The sequence below is a fragment of the Gavia stellata genome, chromosome Z (genome assembly GCF_030936135.1).
Source record: "Gavia stellata isolate bGavSte3 chromosome Z, bGavSte3.hap2, whole genome shotgun sequence".
NCBI classification, from domain to species: Eukaryota; Metazoa; Chordata; class Aves; order Gaviiformes; family Gaviidae; genus Gavia; species Gavia stellata.
The window spans coordinates 32,362,300-32,384,624 of record NC_082637.1 but is presented as its reverse complement, the minus strand read 5'-3'; the positions used below and the strand labels follow the sequence as shown (position 1 = coordinate 32,384,624).

The 22,325-nt window shown below is 39.7% G+C and overlaps 1 protein-coding gene across 1 annotated transcript in view; it reads left to right on the top strand.

The window, feature by feature from the left end:
• The first annotated feature begins 6,835 nt into the window (after positions 1-6,835).
• BRD10 (bromodomain containing 10) overlaps positions 6,836-22,325 on the top strand; it is a 52,455-nt gene continuing 36,965 nt past the window's right edge. Inside the window, exons 1-3 of the mRNA XM_009817076.2 lie at positions 6,836-7,419; positions 9,885-10,085; positions 18,282-19,696. Of these exons, the coding sequence (XP_009815378.2) occupies positions 6,836-7,419; positions 9,885-10,085; positions 18,282-19,696 (2,200 nt within the window). The remainder of the gene's footprint in view (positions 7,420-9,884; positions 10,086-18,281; positions 19,697-22,325) is intronic.

Here is a 22,325-nt window from a genome sequence, read left to right as displayed (position 1 = left end):
GTGTACAGTGAGGTCACCATTGCCTCCGTGGGGACGCCCAAGTAAAGCTGGCACCTACCGACTGCTGGGCTGAGCGTGCGGCGCAAGACGACACAAGAATGTACGGACGGTTCATCTTCCTCATGGTCCTCGGGTCAGTAAGACAATTGCTTTGCAAGATACCCTTAGTGTAATGCATGTCTGTAGTTAATAAAATGCTTGGGTTGTTTTTTTTTTTTATTTTTTCCTTGTAGTCTGTGTATATGTGTTTACCTTTCTCAGGAATCCTCGAAACCACTCTAAAACAGCAATGGTGGTGGCACATGTGAGAGGATGAAAAAGATCAGCAGAATAAGTTATCTGGAACATTTCAAAGATTGATTATTTTCTTCACATGCCAGAGACCCTGTTCCCCAAGAATTTTTATGCAGCTGATAAAAAGGAAACTTCAGGTGGCAGATCCTCAAAGGAAAAGAACTTTGATAGTGTTTTCTGGATTTTGGTGTTGGTTTTATTTACCATTAGTTTATGTAAGCAAAATGAACACCTGGTTATCTGGGCACACAGTTTAATTGTTTCTGCTGGCAGTGCTAATCAGTCACCTCACAGAAAAGCTCCAAGGACCCTTAATGTGAGCTGTCTTGTATGTCACTGTGGAGGTCATCAATAGCAGAAAATTGAATTTTGGACTTCTGGGTTTAATGTATGAACTAAAAGAAGCAGAACGAAGGCAACAGTAAGCTTATCAGTCACTACTCATGCCAGTGCAAGGAGATGAAGAAAATGATACACTGAGTGGATGCGTGTTATATAAAGAACAGATTTTTTTTCTGCTATGTGGTGCCTAACCTAAAGTTGAAGGTGGAAGATACTTTTTGATCCCCTTTTACCGCTCCAGAAGCAAAGAGATAACATCATTTCAAGCTTCAGAAAGATCAGGGCTTCATGGAAAGAAACAATTTTACTCTTCTTCCTAAACACTGTTTCTGTACTGCTGCTGCAGAGATCATCCTTCTTTTTTCATCCCACACCCTGAAGCAGGCAGCTTCTGACCTGTTAGGACACAACACTCCAGTGTCTTAAGATGCATATGATAACTCTGCAAGCCTAAATGATTCTTTGAGGGTGGTGGAACAGTGATATATTCCTTTACAAAAATGCTATAGTCCTCTTGAAAAGGTTAGGACAGACAACAACTTGAGCTAGAGGGCCTTTGGATTTAAGAGGTTTAGAGTAGGTTTTGTAAAATACTTTACATATTTTCTGAGAATTATGTATAAATCTGTGTGAATGCACATATAATTTGTTGTTAAATATAGACAATGGCCACAAGTAACCCAAGGAGTTAAAACTTTTGGTTTTTGCCTAGTAGTTCATATTACTCTATATAATATTTGTATCCACTAACTGTTCCTTTATGGTTTAATAACACTGATTTCAGTTTGAGAGCAAATGTAAAGGCAAAGTATCAGGTTAGGGCACACTATAAAAACTTTATAATAATACCCAAATCAAGTTTCAGGAAGAGACTAAATATTTACATTGTCAGTGGGTGTCTGTAGAAATTGTGGATGCTTTCATGGTCAGCCTAAAATACTCTGTTAATTTTAGATCCCTGAAATTGACCTCCGTGACCTGCGAAGGTTCCCTCACCCAAAAATCCTATCAGAGGTAGAAGGTACTGTTCATGTCTGAGTTGTCTCTATTCCTTTATGAGATCATCTTGTCCTTTGTGATCTGTATATGGAAGATTATTCTTTCCCAAGCATATCTCACATTTCTCCCTCGTGGTATGCCTTTATCCACTCGACATTTGCATTTTTCCCTAACCACCTCAGACACTGTGGATAACACTGTAATTGCAAAATTTCTTGCCATCTTTGTGAGAACATGACGGCAGAGGGGCTCATTTAGTGTAACATTCTGTCTTAGAGAAGATCATGCAGATCCACATTTGCAATTATTTTTTATGGTTAAAAAAGATGTAAATTCATATCACGACATTTTACAAAAATTCTATGTCAAATTCAGATGTATGGAGAAAAATTAGAATAAGCCTCACTGAAGTGTTACATTTATCAGCTCTATTTATTCTGATCAGTATTTTTCCTGGTATGTGGGTCATAGCTCCTATTATTAATACTGAATATGGTAAAACACAACTCCATTTTATCACTGTTACATATTTTCTAAAGTTTGTTTGCTTTTGCTCCAGCAGTTATATCCTGGTTACATCAAGATGGAGTACTACCTCTAACTTAAAGCAGGAATGGGGTATGATTTTTATTCAAGAGTGCACTCGTGTGGCAAGACTAAGAAAGTACATAGATAGTATATTATGGGATTGGTTAAATGCAATCTATTTTTTCATTACAGGAGACAAAATAACACATGAAAGTTGTTGTAGATAGATACAATGATCTGTTCTCCAGTACAATTCATTTCAGCCACTTCTTTTTTTTATGCTTTTATCCTACTTTGATTGCCTACTTAGAAAAAATATCCTCTTTCAAATATTTTGGTGATAGAAGTCACAGCTCCCAATAAAGGATATTACCTTGTTTTGTCATATGTGGCCCCATTCTTCACTTAAAATTGAATATCAAATCGTAATCTTGATATCTGTATTTCTTTCATCATCATAGACTGAAAGATCTGTTTTCTAAGGCAGACCTGAATATAGCTGAGATGTTATCACACCAAAATCTATGGACATCACATTTTGTGGCTTCTCAGGTACTAGTCTATGAATTTTATGCAGAATCCTGACTACAAGTCCTCATAGCCTCAAGGCAAGGCCAGATGTATAGCAAAAATTAACAACTTTTACTAAGTTACCTGGTATTGTTGAAGAAAGTATAAAGGAGCTTCCAGGCAAACGAGCCCTTCTTAAAAAAAAAAAAAAAAGTGTAGTTGAAAACAGCTGCTCTTATTTACTTCAATATACAGCATATGCTGTAACCACCCATGTTATCTCAGTCCTGACTTGCAGGGGAGACCTACAAAACACTGTCAAAGGACAAGCGTTGAACTAAAATTCCAACTTTTTGGAATACAAAAAAAGTGGAAAACAGATACTGGCTTTCTAGTTCGTTATAGTCTCTCTCCCCATCACAAAAGCTGCATATTCCAGAGACTACAAATTCTTTTTCTTTCATTAAGATGACAGCCACCTCAAAGAAATAGGCACCTGTATGCTGAGAGCTTTTAGGCAGCTGGAGAGATGGTCATCGGTTAGCTGACACAAGTCAAATCAACTTTGCTCTTGCCATTTCTAGTCTTTGTGAAGTTGTATTTCCGGGAGAAAGAAGCCCTTTGGAGCACACCTCCCACATTTTGGGCAATCACAAGCAGGTGTAGATCAATATGATGTAAGTGTCAGGGAGAAGAAGGCTAGCCAGGAGCAGAGTGACACAGCAAGGCACGCAGGGCAGAGTGCTCACTAACAAGAATTGCAGTACCACAGTACCCAAGCAAGAAGAATAGGACTCACAATTCGGTCTCTCATCTAACGCTATGTGTTTGGTTCAAACTGAAATAGTTGGACTGTCTATAGTCTTGCTAAGCTTTCTTTTGCTCTGCCATTTCCCATAGCTAACAGATTTCTTGTAAAGTGTCTGGCTGCTGGCAGGTCCCACAGTAGGGAGGTTGCAAGCAACACACATCTCAATGGGGCTGAAATACAGGAGGACATTCACAGTCCTGAAGAAAGCAAAGCCTTATTTTGAAGATTACTGGAGAGCTAATCCTCATTAATCCAGGGCAGGCCTGATCTCAAGACTTGTGAAGACCTGTGGCCTTACATGTTGTTAGGCCAAGGATTGAAGGGAGAAGGGAAGCCACTGCTTCAGTGTCCTGTAGGAAGAGGCCTAAGAGTCCTGCTTGGATGAGTTTTCCGATCTGATTGACCCAGCAGTACCAGAAAGCAAGTGTTGCTGGCCAAACATCCAGAAGCTGCAAAGCTGCTAAAATAGCTGCCAGTCTAATCTACTTTTATTTAATTTATACTAGAAAGTCCCACTGTAACTTGGCTGGCTGCTTTCCATCATCTTCAATCATGCTTTTTCTACAGCTGCTTTAATCTCCACATATGTTGCAGGAAACCCTCCACCACTTCTGTCCCCCTTCTGACAACCTTCCACCTTCAGCTTGGAGTGGGAATTAGACAAGTTGAACACTCTGAGGTAAGTTATCAAAGAAAACACAAGACAGCACTCACTCTGTTTTCACCAGGACATGCTGGTCCATTACGGTCCCAGTAAGCAAGCCACTCAGACTCTGCAAAGTATAATTTCAAATGCAATTTATTAGAGTTAACACCATAACAAAATAGAGAACTGTTATCTTACAGCATTTCGGATGAAGCAAACCATGAGTAGTGCAGCACCAAATGGGCCTCAGATCAGGGCACACCGTGAAGACCCTGTCTGTGGAAGGGCTACCCATTGTGGTCATTCAAGCTATTAGAGGATTTTCTTACAAGAAAACAACTCTATTCATCATTCCTACTGTAAAACAGAAAGGATATTCACATGGTAACTTCTTGCTGCACATTTAGATAGAGGCAAGGTCACGGAGGTGGTGTAATCGCCAGGACAAGGTAGGAGCTGCCTGCCAGCTTCTCTAACAGGGAGCCGGCTGAGTTTGTCCTGTGGCCTTGGGATTTGCACAGCACAACAGCAGGCCTGAAGGTCATGCTGTATGTGGCTACACTCAGGTTAACTGTTGCATGGATCACTAAGGTCTCAATGCGCAATGGTTCGCCAGGCAAGATTACCTCCCTCCAATGTGGAGGCATGCTGCAGTCTCTGCTCCAGTTCCACATCCTGCACACTGAGGTATATGACCTCATTTCTTTGGAGTCTGCAACTCAAGAGGAGGTTTTGGAGGATAAAACCGGGTAGCCGTAATATCAGCAAGTGATGAGGAGAGATGGCAGGACCTCGGGGATCAACCTTCGTATATAGGCTGTACCAGGGCTTTGTAGACTGGGGCTGGAAAATGGGGCTAGAGCGGGCTTCTGTTAACCTTGTGGGTCCCAAACTTCTGCCCTGTAGGCACAGCCTGCAGGGGAAGCCCAGCACCGTGAGTGGGGTACCAAACCTGCGGTCTCTGCTCAGGTCCCTTCCACAAAAACAGCTTGACGGAAGTGTTGATGAAAGATGGCTGTGACTAAACGGGCATGAAGGGGACCAAAATTTCCTGGTGTCCTTAGAATAAGAAAATGCAATAATGACAGGGGAGTGGTTCTACATTTCTCTATGTTACAATGTCTGATTTATTCCCATCAAGATGGTGTCATGAGCAAGGTCTCTGGAGTGACCCCTGCAGAAAGTTACCTTGCAGAATGGACAAGAATGCCCCTGTAGAAGTAGAGGCTTGGTGGAAGAAAACTTGTTTTTTTTCCCCACTGACATTCATTGTTTCCCTCTTAGCAAGGTACCCTTAGCTTTTCAGAGTGTTTTATGTGTTGGAGGGGATTTGCTCAAAACTGTGCACACAAATAACTGTCTCCCAGGTGCTTAGAAATACTACTGTGGAGTCCCCTGGAGCCTGGGCAATGCCCCTCAGTATGTCGTTGCAGGGGTGAGCAGGGCTGGAGGTGCTTCAGGGGAAATCTGAAAGGACTACAAGTGCACCCCCAGGATCATTTGACGTGGTTTCTAGTCGCTTCCACTCACAACACGCGAACTTCTCAGGTAAGTACTTCAGGAAGTAGAAGTGAATGCTTTTGCAAACTTCCTCACTTCAACCTCTGAATGTTTTTAATGGAACACCTTTAACATTCGGGAAATCTGTTATTTGGGCGCCCTTAGAGGAAATCCATAGCGCAAGAGCAAAGGTCGGTTTATGCTTCGGTGAGGTTGGTGGATGGTATTGTGCACCTGGACCGACCACCGTGCCGAGGGAAAACGGCGTGGAAGTCCGGGGGCACTCACCCACCCCGACGACAGCACGGCCCCACCCCGCTTACTGCGGGGCGCGGCTCCCCCGCGGACAGCGCCACCCACCGCGGGCCTCCGCCTCCCCCAGCCCCCCATTCCCACCCGAAACGCCCACCCCGCGCGTGCGCACCAAAGGCGGCCGCCCCTGGCGGCGCAGGCAGCTTCAGCCTCCCGCGGCCCACTCCGAGTCAGGCGCCGGCTGATGACGCCACCTCACCTGGCGTCCACAACAACCAGCGCGCCCTCGCCACTTGGGCGCATGCGCGCTAGGTGAGGCGCCGCGTCCCTCTCTTTCACCCCTCTCCCGGGCCGTCGGGGGGTGCACCCCCTCCCGCACGTGCCGACCGTTAACTGGCACCGCTGCCCGCCGCCACTGGGCCGGCCCCGCCGCGCTGTGAGGCGAGAAGGGGAAGCGCTCGCCGCGCAGACACGGGCTGGCCGGGGGCGGCCAGTGCAGGGACGGCATACGCCGCCCGCCCTCTCCCCCTCCCTTCGGAAGGGAGCCGCGGGCGAGCAGAGAAGGAAGGCCCCGTCACGGCTGGGGGCCGCGGGCGGAGAGGGGGGCGAGGCCGGCGGGGGGACGAGACGCGGGAGGAAGGATGCGCGGCTGCCCGCCGCCGGGGACGGCTCCTGAGAACGAGGGCGCGGTCCTCGGGCGGGCGGGGCCGTACACGGGCCCGGGCGCGCCAGCAGGAGGCCGGGGGACGCTGGCGCCGGGGGAGAGGCGGGCCAGGCTGGCGGCCGGCCGCTGTCTCCTCCCCGGCAGCCGCGGCCCCCCCCGCCCCGCAGCTGGGGGCAGGGCTGAGGCCGTCGCGGGGGCCGTGGCGGAGGACTGAATCGTGTCTCTGTTATAGGTGAGCCCGATGTCGATTCGCCGGCTGGGCGAGGGGGAGCGCAGCGGTCCCTAGCTGATGCTGAAGAGCAGGCCCGGGGCCGGCAGCCCCCCTGGAGCCGGGGAGGCCCTGTGCGTGCGCGGGGTGGGAGACATGGACTCGGCAGAGCCCGCGGGCGCCGCGGGCGGAGACCTTTCGGCGGATCGGCCTGCGGCTAGCCGCCTTCGGTGCGGGGAGGAGGAGCCGGACAAGGAGGGAGATGATGCGGGAGGGAAGAGCAGCGGCTGCTCCTGGGAGCAGAGCCTGAATCCCGAGCTGCAGCAGGGATACCGCATCTTGCGCGAGTTTCTCATGGAGAAGTACCGACCTCTGACAGCACCGTTTTTGAAGCCGCTCGCGGATCAGGCATACATCAGAGAAGAAGGCTCCCTCTCGGGTCGTAACAGCAGTCATTCCTTTCAGCCATCGCCAGCTGGAATGTGGCTGTTGAAGATGGAAGAGAAATTTTCCAGTGGGCAGTACACAGGAATAGCAGATTTCGTGGGTGACTTCCGGCTAATGCTGGAGACATGTTACCGGCTGCATGGTGTAGATCACTGGCTCTCCAAACAGGCCCAGAAGCTGGAGATGATGCTGGAACAGAAGCTGGCACTGCTGTCCCGGTAGGTGTAGAAAATGCGATAGGGGCCCTGCCAGATGCTGTCTACATAAAGTAGAACAGGGGGCGTGCTTCTTCATGTAAAAAATACCATTTGAATGGTTTCTAAAAAAACCCCAAATGGTTTCTAAAAAAAACAGAATTAACCACATTTGAATGGTTCCCATTCAAATCCTCGAACTCTAAATTCTTCCATGAAGAGGAACATTTCCTACTGGAAACTGTTCAAATCTTAATTCAAAATGCTTTGGAGTTTCCAAACCTGAAAATAACCAAAATGCAAAATAGGGCACAGCATTTCCTGGCTAAGATTTTCCTTCTGAAAGAAGCCTTTTATTAACATAGAGGCATGCTTGTTTAGACAAGATGTCAAATGTCTTTATTTTATGCTGTCAAAAGCAAGTGAAACTGCCCAAACTCGGTCTGAACAACTGGCTCTTTAAAATTGTGATTTTTACAGTCTGTGAAATCTTTAGTGTCTTTACAATAACTTCAGCCAAAGTACCTGCTTTGAAATGGGTAATTTAATATCAGAATATTTTCTGATAGAATGAAAGATAATGCTTGGTATATTATAGTCTTGAATGGCAAGATGGAAATTGTGGTAAGTTTAAATGTAAGTCCCTGGCAGGAACTTATCAGCCAAAGCAGCTGAAGCATAGAAAGCTGTCAATCTATATAGTAGAAAACCCAGTTTAAATCACAACTGAAATACATGCTTTCTCATGAGTTTTACATAGGCTTACTTTAGTCATATTCAGAAAACCATGGTGGCTTCTTACAATGAAAGGCCCCCCAGTCTTCTGAGTGACATAGTATTTTGCATGAAAAAAACAAGGATTTTTTGGCAAAGGGTGAAGGTGAAGAAGGAACAGTATTAGGAAATGCATAAAGTTGTGTATGTCTGTCAACCATAAACTTGCTAGTGACACCTGTCAGCTGGTAAGAACCACCTTGCTTGTGTAGTAGGAACACTTTGTGGAGCGTGGTGCAGAACTCAAATGAATAAGCCGGAGGTAATCTATTCTGTGTTGGTGTAGCAACACTGTTTGAAACTGGTTTTGCATAACAGCAGTTTTGGGACAGTTTGGGAGTAGAAAGGAAGAAGCTGAACCTAATGGGACATGAATGTTGCTAGTTTGCTTGAGTAAAACTCAATTTGAAGAAAAAAATAATCAGAATTCCTGGCTTAAGAGAGTTACTGCTGGCAAATAAATAGCTAACAAAATGCAGTGTGGAGGATTTGTGCCAAGTTAATTTCTGTATGTCATGTGACTATAACATCTCAACGGTATTGAATCGAGGGGCATTTTGTTGAAGGCTTCTTGTTGAATTATATGATGACTCATGGGATTCAGTAGGACCTGAGAATGCTCAATGCCTTTTTATTAGATACCCCATAAGAAAGTGAAGTCAATTTATGTACTGTGTCATAAAATAGCAATATATATATTTACTAAAAAAAAATCAATTGCTGTTGTCATTCTTTCACAAATGCATGGTCTTTGTTCAAATAAACATTAAGAAATATTAAACTGACCAAAAATCATCCTACCTCAGTATATAGTGAATTTATCTTATATTAACTCTTCAGAGATTTGTAAAGATTTTTTCAATATTTCTGTGTACACTAGCTTGGTAAAAGTTTCTAAGAACTATATATAGAAAGAGTTATGGAATGTAGAAGTCTCAAAGTTCTTTTACAATTTTTCATCAGACAGATTTGTTTTAAGTGTTTAACAGAACTAATTTTATTAGTTCATTAGTAAAATGAAACTACTTCTTGGAATAATCATTCTTGCTTCATTACAGAGCGTCAAGTGATTCAAGGGAAGCAATCAGTGTTGGTTGTATGGTTCTCAGATATTACCACAGAAAATTACCTTAGAATGGAGGTTGCTTTTGAATGGAGGTTGGATTTTTTCCCCTCCCCTCGAATGTTTTCAGAGGTTGTGTCATAGAGTGTTACTTCTCATACCAGTTTTGCTGGAGTACTTTGAAGCAGTGCAAGATGAAATGTAACTTTACAACCAAATTTGTAGTGTTTTGCTTTTCATCTTTTTTAATTTTTAACAAAACTGAACTGCTGTTTAACACTTTCCCCCTTTTTTTTCCCAGTATTTTTAGGTGTCTTCTGAAAATGATAGTTTCCTCTCTCAGGTCTTGTGGAAGTATTTTCTTTCCAAGTATTTATGGATTAATATAGGAAATTCATTCTTCAAATAATATTTGGTAACTTGAGAGAAATACCCACCATTTTTAACAGATGTGAAATCATAGCTCATGTTAGCATGAGAGTTTTAAGTTTAACATTTTGTGAAGGAACTTTCAAAGTGGAAAAAATGGGAGGTGAAAAGTAACTGCTTTTTTCTGAGTAAATTTGCTTGATCTGTGGTTGGTAGTGTAGGCACTGAAGTGCCATTGGTAAGGGAAATCGTAATTGTGAATTGGCTTGCTTTTTTCTTCTAGGCATTTAAGAGAGAAAACATCAATAGCTGTAACATCTAGAAGATGCTATGGGCTGGAAGATGAGAAAGCAACAGCATGCATTTCAACAAGACGTCGTTCCACACCTCGCAATTTAGTAGGCCTGTCAACAGGCATGTTTGAGTCTGTGATGGTTCAGGTTCTAAGACAAGAGGAACAGCTGAGAGCAAAAGAAGAAAAGAGGTATGGGAAAAACTGTTTTGTTTTTGTTTTAAATAATTATGTCTTCCTAGTTCTCTCCAGGGGCTAGCTCCTTAAGGCTTTTTTAGGTAAATAAGTGTTGTGGTGCTTTTTGTCTTAAGTTCGTGAATGAACCTAGGACTTCAATACGGTGCATACACAAAGCAAGAAATTAGTTTGATTTACCACCTTCTTGAAAAATTGCTACAGTCGTATAAGCTTTAAAATAAATTAAGGCTGCTGTTATTTTAGGACTGTGAAACTTTTAATAGTAACTGAAAGCATCCACAGCAATTTCCTGTTAGCTCAGTCACAGTTTATCATACCTCTCCTTGGACTGTTTTCCATGCAACAGTTAGATTAAAAACTACCAGAATGCTTAACTACAGTCTAATTCTGTGATCTTGTCACTTCTTTCCTCACTGATAGCTAGAAGCAAATTATCTCTGCCAGTGCCACTCCTGTTATCTCACTGATGTGGCATTTCAGCTTGTCAGTTAGGTAGCAAATTTAGAATGTGTGTGTAATTAACTCCGTGGGATTTTGTGGTTTTCATAAATTTAAGAGGTATATAATTCCAGGCAGTGTTTAATGTTGATTTTGGTATGTTTCACATTGAGAAAAATGATGCTTATAAGCTTGTATACTTAAACAGTAACTTGAGAGACAGTCTGAACACGGAGCATGATGATAAGACAGTATTAGCTTTAGGAAGCAAAATATTTCCAGCTTTTTTCAAAGTTTACAGTTTTGGAGATATTTCCTGTATATAACCAGTTCACTCTCTGAACACGAAGCATGATGATAAGACAGTATTAGCTTTAGGAAGCAAAATATTTCCAGCTTTTTTCAAAGTTTACAATGTTGGAGATATTTCCTGTATATAACCAGTTCACTCTCGTTTTGCAGGTAATCTTCATTTTCAGCTGATTTGAAGCCATACAGTTTTGGCTGACTTGAGTGTTAGCCAGTACTTTTTCCCTAGAAATGAGTGAATCTTGCTTCTTCTAATCCACCTCATACTTTCCAAAAAAGCAAAGATCACTAGCGTTATTGTTTCTCTGGTAAAATTTGCTTGATTTGTCTTCAACTCTGTGTTCTAGATTTGAACTTTGTAACACTGTTAAGAAAAATGACATTTTGATTGGATTTTAATTCATCCATAGAGCCATACCTGATCAAATGAAAATTTTGCTTTCATGCGCCTGTTTTAAGCATGTTCCTGCAAAGCTGTAGTAATTAACAGTTAAATCCATGTATCTGGATATACTCAAATGTCCCAGATCCTGTGCAAAGGATCCTCCACAGTGGTTGACTCTAGAATGTTCTACAATAACAGAAAAAGAGCACAACTAGCTTTCCTCTTTATGCCCTGAAATTTTGAACTATGTCACTTACTAGGAAGCAATAAAAATGTGTCAGTAGATAGCTGGTTGAATATTTCCTTGACTTTATTGATCTCCTCAAATAATCATGCTTCAGATACCTTCTTAACTATTCTTATTTCCTAATGGATCCACCATATTTTCAAAGTAACTTGGACCTCTCTGTGCCAATTGTTCCCCAACTCACCAAATGTTCCAAAAGTACATTGCAGAGGTATTTTATGAAAAAGCCTTGGAAATTGGAAGGCCTTTAAAATTAGCAATACATTACCAGTGAAGATCGTATGAAACAGCATATGTACATTTTCCAAGTGTTGTATATATAAATGCACATACTTGCAACACCAAGATTCGACACTATTCAAAAATGTGTTACAACTTCCTAAACTTACTTTGGATTATTGCTAAAATATAGATTATGTTGCATCTATCGTTATCTGTTAAGAAGAGAAAATTGTTATTCAGCTTTTTTTTTTTTTTCCATTTAGAAATCTGACACACTGAGGTTGGCACAGAATAGACAGTTTCAAAAGTATATGCAAGTTTGCAGACTTGGGTAGTTTAATTGGAGTGCACAGTGCCGTCCTTTTGCAGTATTACTTAGATCTACAGTTTTGGTCCATTGGCAGATGTGCATTTTCATTACTGAATTTGGCTTTCACTCACTTTTCATTTTTTTTGTAATAAAAATGAAGTTTGCTGAACTGAAATTGCGTTTATACCTATTTAAAGCTTATACTAAATCTGCAAGGAAAATTCAAGTAAAAATGTGTTGATTCTGAACAATTATCTACATCTTTTTCAGGCCACAAAATGTTAATGCAGAATTCCTATTTATTTTAATGTATCTCAGTAGAATTCACAGTATAAACCGTATTCTTAGAACTGAAGTGCTACTTTAGTGGATACAGATTATTTTCTTGATTGTTATTACTGATTGTTTCACTTAGTCTTTCATCACAGTTGTAAAAGAACGAGTATCCAAATCAGTTGCTATAATATAGGCTATCCTCTGTCAGAGTATAATTGTGAATGACTGTGATGGTCAACTCAGATGAGTGGGTAAACTGTTTAGGTTTTTAATTTCTACCGTACTGAACTTTGCTTTCCTCCTGGTCTTGCTCTGCTGCTGTTTTTCCCCATAAAATTGTGTATAGCATGGTAGTGTAACTCACTTGTGTGCTGGCAAATCAGTTGTGTTTGGATAGGCAGCACCTGCTGTTCACCCAATTTGCAGGTGAGTTATCAGGAACATTAAAAAAAGTGCTCACTTTCTGGCCATCCAGCTGACCACTCAGCATACGTGTACTTTCTAGCTAGTAATTATCTTAGTTTAGACTGTTTAACCCCATCAACTAGGAGTTACATGCTTTCAGCCCCAGATAAGTAAGGTTGGAAATGCAAGTACCCTTCTACAAAACTTACCCTCATATCTAGAGAAATTGCCTGTTGAAGTCCAAGTTAATATATGCCAGCAGTGTGCCCAGGTGGCCAAGAAGGCCAACGGCATCCTGGCTTGCATCAGAAATGGTGTGGCCAGCAGGAGCAGGGAGGTGATCATGCCTCTGTACTCGGCTCTGGTGAGGCCGCACCTCGAATACTGTGTTCAATTTTGGGCCCCTCACTACAAGAAGGACATTGAGGTGCTGGAGTGTGTCCAGAGAAGGGCGACGAAGCTGGTGAGGGGTCTGGAGCACAAGTCTTATGAGGAGCGGCTGAGCGAGCTGGGGTTGTTTAGCCTGGAGAAGAGGAGGCTGAGGGGAGACCTTATCGCTCTCTACAACTACCTGAAAGGGGGTTGCAGAGAGGTGGGTGTTGGTCTCTTCTCCCAAGTGACTAGTGACAGGACTAGAGGAAATGGCCTCAAGTTGCGACAGGGGAGGTTCAGGCTAGACATTAGGAAAAAGTTCTTCACTGAGAGAGTGGTGAAACACTGGAATAGGCTGCCCAGGGAGGTGGTAGAGTCACCCTCCCTGGAGGTATTCAAGGAGCGTGTGGATGTGGCATTGTGGGATGTAGCTTGATGGACATGGTGCTGTGTGGTGTTGGGTGGGTTGTGGCTTGTTATTGTTGTTGTGTGGCGTGGGTTTTGTGGTTGTGGTTCCCCCCCCCCCCCCCCCCCCCCCCCCCCCCCAGGTTGGACTCGATGATCTTACAGGTCTTTTCCAACCGTACTGATTCTGTGATTCTGTGATTCTGTAATCCTTTGCTTTACATATTTAGATTCTCTTGTGAGGCACAGGCATCTTATGATGAATAGAAAGAACTGCAGTAAATGAAATCTTTAAAATAGTTTTTGATTTTTTTTTTTTTCCCCCCAAACCCTTGAAATTGATTTTACAGCCTTTTTTTAAACTGCATATTTTGGAAGAACATCCTGAAGTGTGGTTTTTATTTTCTTTTTCTGTAGTTAGCTTCATGAAAATCCTACTCCAAATCCTTTTGTTATTTTTGTTCTATAGGTATCCTTTGTAGAGAGTTCTATTTTTCTTTCTTGTAGTTTATCCATTTCTTGCACAATCTATTTAATTTTTTTCTTTATTTAATGTTTTATAACCTCTCCTAAGTGATACATTCATCATGGTAGACTCAACATGTAAAAACTGATAAGATGTCTTTGCAAAGCTGATTTCAGTATTTTGCAGCTGTATTTTGCCATTTCTGTACGGCAGCAAAAGCACTTCCCCCCCCAAGTACATATATAAACAACATCTAATTTACTTTTCTTGTTAGTCTTGTTTATAAGCTTTCCTTTTGCTCAATTGTTCTAATTATCAGAATATTGAATATCTTTGGATTATCAGTTACATTTCCATGAGGTTCTACTCAGCTGCTTGATAACATGCTAATTAAGTAACATGTCAATATACATACTAACTTACATATTAGTTAACAATAAATAATTGTGGAATTATTATATAATTGGAAATGCTTACCTGTTTGGAGGCATGTAGGTACTGAAACATAGAGGTAGATTCCTACTGAATTTTTTAAAACCACCAGTGAATGACAGGTAATTAACTGGTTGATTTCAATGGGAATTAAGTGTCTTTACAACTTTGGTTTGTTGAAAATTATGCTAGGCAGCTCTATGTCTTTACCATCTCTGAAAATGTGATCCTGGGATGAGTTTCAGACATGTTCATTAAAACATTTAAAGAATTCAATTCTGGTTGCAAGTCAGTCATTTAAATTAGCAAATTATGGAATGAGGTATGTTTATACAGTCAGTTTTGCCTTTTATGAGGATGTTGCGAGCATGTAATGAACTGGGTCCTATGGAAAAATATAGAGTATGCCATAATATGATGTAAGACATTACAGATACAGAATTAAGGTCACATGGGCATCTCCAAATTTAATGTCTTCTGACTATTAAATCTTGATTTAATTTAGAATAATGCATAATTTTGCTATTTTGAACATAGTTTTCTAGTTTATTTTTTAAAAGAAAGTTTGTAGCAACAAGTTGCTGTAAAATTAACACAGTTCTCTGTGCCTTGTCATCAGAGTTCCGATGCCTTACCTTTTACCTGTGGAAAAATTACTCAGTACTTCAGTGAGTTAGAAGTAGTAATTGGGGGGAAGAACGTACAATCTAGTCTTTGCCTCCTCTTCCCTCCAAGTGAAATCTCTTGTTGCAAGTGAGAAGGAATGAGCTGGGGAGATGTGTCTGCTGTCTTAAGGGAGAAAATGATAAGAAGAGTGGGGAGTTGTGTTTGGACTCTGTTTTAGGTGGTATCTCTACTTGGGGAGCATGTCTGCTGAGTTTTAAGGTCAGGTGCCATGGTTTTATCCACTCAAGAGCTGCAAAACAACTGCTGCAGATGTGTTCTAGGAATATGTTTGTCCTTTGTTAGTCTGGAAGTGTCAGCTTGACCTTAGCATAGTTTTGTGTTATTATTGTAAACGCAATACATGTCTGCAAACATATTCCTGATAAATGTAAATAAAAGTATGAAACAACAGGTTTTTTATAGTTGCTGTCAGCGTAAAAGCCAAATATGTTTGTCCAGAGATTTCTCAGTGTAAGGATAGTTGTCCTGCTGAGTATCAAATGTTTCTTTCTCTTCTCTCCACCCCTGCTCCCTCGCCCCATCTCCTCTCCCCTCTTCTTTCCCCTCCTCCCTCTCAAAAAAACACCCCAGGAAAAAGCTATGCCCTCCAAAAGGGCAGCTAGCAGGAAGACCTCGATAATGAAGACATGAATGTGTGCTATTATTTACGTTTTCTCTTTAATGTCTACTGAATGACTACAGATACTGTGATAAAATGATAGCTTTAAAAAAAAAGCAATCATTTTGCAAGTGAAACAACGTATGTTTTTCTTTTTAAAGAGATCTTTAAAATAGTACAATGATTGTAATTTTATGAAGTACAAAACAGAGGTGAATCTAGGGTATTGTATTTATTTTGAGAATTCTACCTTAGTTTAAATTAATTGATGATAAGTTGAAACTGCTTACAAAGGTGATATTTTTAGATCATCTACAGCCTGTGTTTTTATTAAACGATACTGAAATGTGATTTTTTTTCGACAAATGTTCTATCTCGCTGTCTATCTATTCGTATTTAAGCTTATTTCCATGCTATTTTAATAGAGTTCACACCTTTTGGAGGCAGCAGGTTATTTGGAAGTAAGTTTTATAGTTAGGAGGGAGGAGGGAGTGGGATTCAGGAGTGCTTTGGAATTTATTTTTGAGAACATGTTTTACTTACTATCATTTCTTTCTCTGCTCCAGTTGTAAGTTTTGGGGGTTTTTTAGTATTTTTAGTTTCTTTATTTACTATATTAATGCAATATTAATGCATGGGAATAGAACAAAAGTCAGAATTAAAAAAATACTCACTTTACCTATGCAAGTAGTATTGTTGAATTTACTGGTTTATTCACCTAGAATGGCAAATGGGATTTTTTTGTTAGACCAGATTCATTTTATGTTTAAATTAGTACTGCAAAGTGGGATTTTATCTTTAGATACCATCCATTATACAGTTAAATTAATGCTGCATTGGAGGCTGAAGTTGAGAATTTACTGACCTGTTTGCTTTTACGTTTTAATTTTGTTTTACATGAATCTGTCTTTCTGCATTTGATAGTTACATAAATAACAAGCATGCATGTATGTGGTATTAAAAATTTCTGTTCAAGTTATGGTAGCAAGTCACTTGAAATTTGGCTTAATTATATAAAATCGAGCATCCAGTGGAATCTTACTGTATTATATGTCATTTTGCATACACAGATGATGCAAATTTTAAGTCTGTGGTCATGGTGTATTTCTCCTGCATTGATACTAAAATGTGGACTAAGATAGGTTTGTCCCATTTTTTACATTATTGAGATATCTAGTCAGTACTTAAAGCTTCAAATATACATTCTTCATGCTAGAAGCCACTATTAGCTTCATGTTGTCAAAAGAAGGATTTTAATATACCATTACACTTCGGCTGAATTTGGAAAGCATTGATGCTTTCAGTGGATCCATGGCATTTATTTGCTCTTTGTAGATGAAGAAAAATAATTGGAGGTAGCAATCTGGAAATAAGGACATGTAAATTCCAGTAACAGGTCACATTAGTGATACACACAGGTGATTGTTTCTGGCAGTGGTCAGTGATAGAAGCTTCAGAGAAAAAGATATGAGAAGCTTTGGATGAGCTCTAAAAAAATTTTCCTATAAGTACAGGTATATCCTAATCCTGTGTTTTGGAATCTGGTCATGCCTTGAGGCAAAAATGTTAGTTTACGATTGTAACATTAAAGAAAAATCCCTCCTGTTACTGGTAACTCTTGATATTCTTGTGATTCATGCAGATGTTCTATTTTTCACTGTGGAACTAAATTAACGTATCCTGTGTTCTAGTAAGTTAGATGGTAAGCTGTGCATGATTATCTGAAGTGGAAGCATTTCTTCCTCTTAAACTTGTTGCCTTTAAATTTCATGATGAATTTACAAATAAAAATAAACAGAAGTTCTGAGTCTATCATACTAGTTTTGTATATTGCTGTCATGTTTCCTCTTGCTAGTGTTTTGTGTAGAGTCCCAGATTTTTCAGAAGTTTTTACAGGCCTCTGATTACTGATAACCTCTTTCTCTGAATACGCACTATTTCTGCTCTATCCTTTTTTTAGATAGGGGGACCAGAACTGAATACAGTTTTTCAGGTGAGGGCAAACCATTTATTAATGTAATGACATTTTATTTCTGGTGTTATTTTCCATCACATTCTTCATGCATTCTGATATTTGTTTCCTTTTTGACCACCATTGCAAACCAATTAGTAACACGCTTATGGGTGGGAGGGAATATGGTTTTTGTATGTGAATGAAGCACTTAACAGTTAGGCATGTATACTTGTGTACTGAGGAAGGGAGTTACAAGGTTGGTGACACAAGCCAGAGAGCGATCATTTGAAAGCAAGACTTATCTGGAATTTGTTTTCAGAGATTTTTTTATGGATAGTTTGTGGAAGTATTTAATCCTGCCAAAAAGGAATTGGGGAAGGGAATAAATTTAAAAAAAAAAATCTAAACCACCCAAACTATTGATATCTGCCAGGTTTTTTTCTTACCTTGTCCCCTTTTTTAAACTCATAGTGATAGAAATAACACACTATAATTTCCCTTTTTGGTGCAGTGATGCATCGTGTAATCCAAAGTAAGACAAACTGAATTAAAACTTTATGTACCGTGTTCTTTGTTGCTTCAAGACAAGTATGTTTGTCATGCTGTAGTTCTGATTTTTTTTTTTCTTCATGGTTTCTTTTCGTTCATCCGATCTCTGAATTTTCATGAACTTTCTTTTAATAGGCTGAGAGAGCAAGAAAGAAAAGAAGCAGAAGAAGCTAGTCAGAAAGAAATAGAAGAATGGGAAAAGTCACTTTTAGCTCAAGCAGCACCTACAAGGATGGAGACAATGTGGGAGATTCCAGCTATTGGTCATTTTCTTTGTTTAGCACAACAGATTTTAAATTTACCTGAGATAGTATTCTATGAATTGGAACGTTGTCTTCTGATGCCTCAGTGTAATGCTTTTTTATCTAAAATAATGACTTCTTTGTTAAGTCCTCCTCATCGGAGATCTACTTTACATCGCAGGCCTACACTTTCTTACAGGACTTGGGAAGAAGCACTCAGACAGAAAGTACAACACTGGTATACTGTTGTAGGGCAGACTGACAATCCTAATAGCTCTGCAGGAAAACTTGGATTATGTCCCCAGTTTTTCAAAGTCCTTGGAGAAGTTAATCCCTTGGAGGAAAAACCATTTCATGAGCTACCATTCTACCAAAAAGTGTGGCTGCTAAAAGGTCTCTGTGATTTCGTGTATGAAACACAAAAGGATGTTCAGGATGCAGTGCTAGGTCAGCCTATCCACGAATGCAGAGAAGTAATTCTTGGTTACGACTACTTGGAGAATGCATATGTTCATTTTCCACAGTTCTGTGGTGCAGATGTTCGGATTTACAAGCAAAAGCCTTTTCAGGCTCCTGAGTTCCCATCTCCTCCCATCAAAGTTAAAAAAGTGTCACGTATTAAATTGGAGAAAGTAAAACATGAATATGTAAGCAAAAGCAATGGGGAGGTCAGTTATAGTGGTGGAGAAGAGCTGCTACATCATTCCAAGACAGAAGTAGAGAAAAGTATGGACTCCATTGTTATCTGTCCAGAAAAAAAAACACATGTAGGTAGCTTTAGAATCACTACAGAGGAGATTAACTGTGAAATCAAGACCTCAAGAGTCTGCGACATCAAAAAAACTGGTTGCTATAAAGAGAACATGAGGAATTTGATTAGTTCAGGAGGTGTTGGTGTGGGTGATCACCCTAGCTCAGGAGAAATAAGGACTGTGGGGAATGGGCAAGGTTGTGCTGAAATGGCCAGAGTAAAAGCTGAGATCAGTCCATTCAAGGAGAACACACAAATGCATGTCAATGGTACTCGTAATGACAACCAAGACACAAATTACCATGAATCTGCTAAAGAAACAATGCTAGAGAACTCGCTGCGAAATAATAAGAAACTAAATAAGTTGCGGGCAAAAAAGAAGAAAAAGAAAAAAAAGAAGTTGAAGGATATTCTAAATGAAAATCTACAGAGAAAACTTGATGACTTGCAAAGAAAGCGTGAGATTCATCTTCATCCGTTCAAATCTTACAAATCTGAGATCCAGAACAAGTTGTTTATAATTAAAAAGAAAGCAAAACACAAGAAGCACAAGTCTGGTAAGTTGACATTTTTACCTGTAGTAAAAATTAGGAGGATACTAATTTCTTTTTTTATTTTATTGTGTTCTTAGCTTATTAGTCTACATTTTATTTTGTGAAACAGGACAGCCTTACTGCAATGGACTTTTCTGACGTTAATGTTAGTGTGAAAGTTTCCCATTCAAGAACAGAAGCATATAAACCAGGCTCACCAGCTGATTAAACCATGTTTTATTTGCAGGATGTATCTTTATAGAGAACGTAATTTATTGGAAGAGTTTGTTTGTTATAAAAAATATTTAGGAGAATGAATCTGACTGAGTGGTTAGCATCAGAGAGCGTAACTTGAAGTTGTTTTATGCTGTCTTAGGTCATAGCAATTGTGGAAGTATTTCTCCCCTTTCTGATAACATTACCTTATTCAATTTACAAAGAAACACAGAGTAATTACATGAGATCATTAATCTAAAATCATTCCTACTGGAACTGTGCAGTCTTAGGTCACCAAACAGTACTGCTTTGACTGTGGGCGTGATCATATTTCTGCTTAGTCCAACAACTGAGATACAGAATTTATGCAGATGGCATTTTTATTACCGATGTGGGCAGCATTTAATTAAGTGTTTCAGGTAGGTGATACACGATCCAGATTTCAGTTAACTGACTGGAAAATTTTAAAACAATTTTAAAACAGTAAATTTACAAAGTCCTTAAGTCAGTTCAAATTGTCAGGTAGTTGCAGTAATTTTGATGTCATTATGAAGCACCATAAAGCTTGATCTGCCATCCTGTGGAGTCATGGGCTGAGCTATCTGTGCTAGATTTTAGCAGACTGCTTCAAACATTACATTTTTTGAAGCAACAGGCTTATCTTCAGAACAGTGTAGATTGACAGGTAAATACTGGATTTGAGCTGAAAAGCAGAGAGACAAAACCAAAAATCTGTGTTACAAAACGTCTTCTGAAGGGTAAGAGGATTCAGAGGTCTGATGCCAGTGCACTTCAGCTAGAAGTTGAGTGGAAATGTAAAGCTAAGAAAACAAGTAATGTTTAGATCCCAAATATTTGTGCAGAATACCCAAAGAACTGTCTTGCCATATTAATCACAAACTCCTCCCTCCAAAAAATTTCAATGCCCACATCTAAACATAAATTTTAAGAGGTACAGTTGAAGTTCATGTATGTAGTATTCAGCAAAAGTAATGTATTTTACATTCACTTTTGTGACTGTTAACTCTCTCACTTTTCATTCTTCTTAAAACCAAACAATACCACAATGAATAATAACCCAAACTGCAAATAGGGGCTCTTTAATTTAGAGAACTATTGGAAAAAAAAATTGGGGACCAAGTGCCCTTTATGTTTCTGTGAAGGTATTTAAAGTAGGTCGTCATCTTCATTGTAAACCTCATTTTACAACACATGCTTAAAAATCTACTTTCTGTGAATTAAGCAATGTTCACAGAACAGCGTGTGTAATTTTTTAATAGATTGTTGTTTTGAAAGACAACCGCTTTTAGCAAAACAGACTGGCAATATTTGAAAGTAGCTTTTGAAGTTAATTGATAGAGATGATGTTCACTGTGATAACTGCTTTTCTTATATGTGTCACAAAAATAATAAAAGTTCAAAAAAGCTGCCTGTTTGCCTCCATTTTGACACTTGATAAACTTAATGTTAGCTGAATTTTTTTATAGTTACAGATTATGTTTTGTTTTTAAAGATGAAAAGAGACAAATTTTCAAGTGCTGTTAGAAGAACTGTAAATACTGGCATGTGAGTTTAATCTTTTTTTAAAGAAATGCATCATGAACAGCTGTCAGAATGATTGTTTTTATAATAAAAATATATTCTGTAATATAATCTCAGTGACAATTCTCGTATTTCTCATTTCTAATTGTTAGTCTGTAACGTTAAAAAATTTTTGGTCTTGAGTAGATCGCAGACTAAATCCTGCACTGTTAGTGGAAACTGTAATGCTCCCTGTAATATGCTTAATTGCAATACTAATTACAGGCAGTTCTTTCGGTTAGAAACTCCTGTCTTTTAATTGACCCATTGAAAATTAAGCTCATTAATAAAACTGGAATCAAGAGAGAACTTTTCTTCAGTCAGTTTCCTTTTTGTATTTTGCATATGCATATACATGGATGCTAAAGTGAAAACAGAAATCCCTGACTTTTCATTAGTCCAGTTACCTTGCATATATTGACCAGCATAGCTATTATGTGATCTCCGTTTCTTGCAGTAAGTTTGTTTTGGTTTTTGAAGTGCTAAAAAAAAGTTTGGGTTTTGTAATATCTTAATACCAAGGCTCATCTAATGCTGATCTAATACAGGATTATAATGGAGATTAATTATCCAATTATCATCCTTTGTGCTTTATGCTGAGCTTTATTATAATGTATTTTAGGACCCAAATATGTTTCAGAAGCTTATTGTAGAACAAGCTAGTGTTCCATACCACTAAAAACATGGGAGTTAAACCAGTTGTTCTTTCAGTCTTAATTTGTGGTTTTACATGACTGAATAGTAAATTCAACAGTAGAATGCCATGTATCTCTGTTTTTCCAATTCCATATTTTGTCATAAGGAGCTTAACATTATCAGAGGTAATTTAATATAGAAAATAATTAGTGTATAGTTT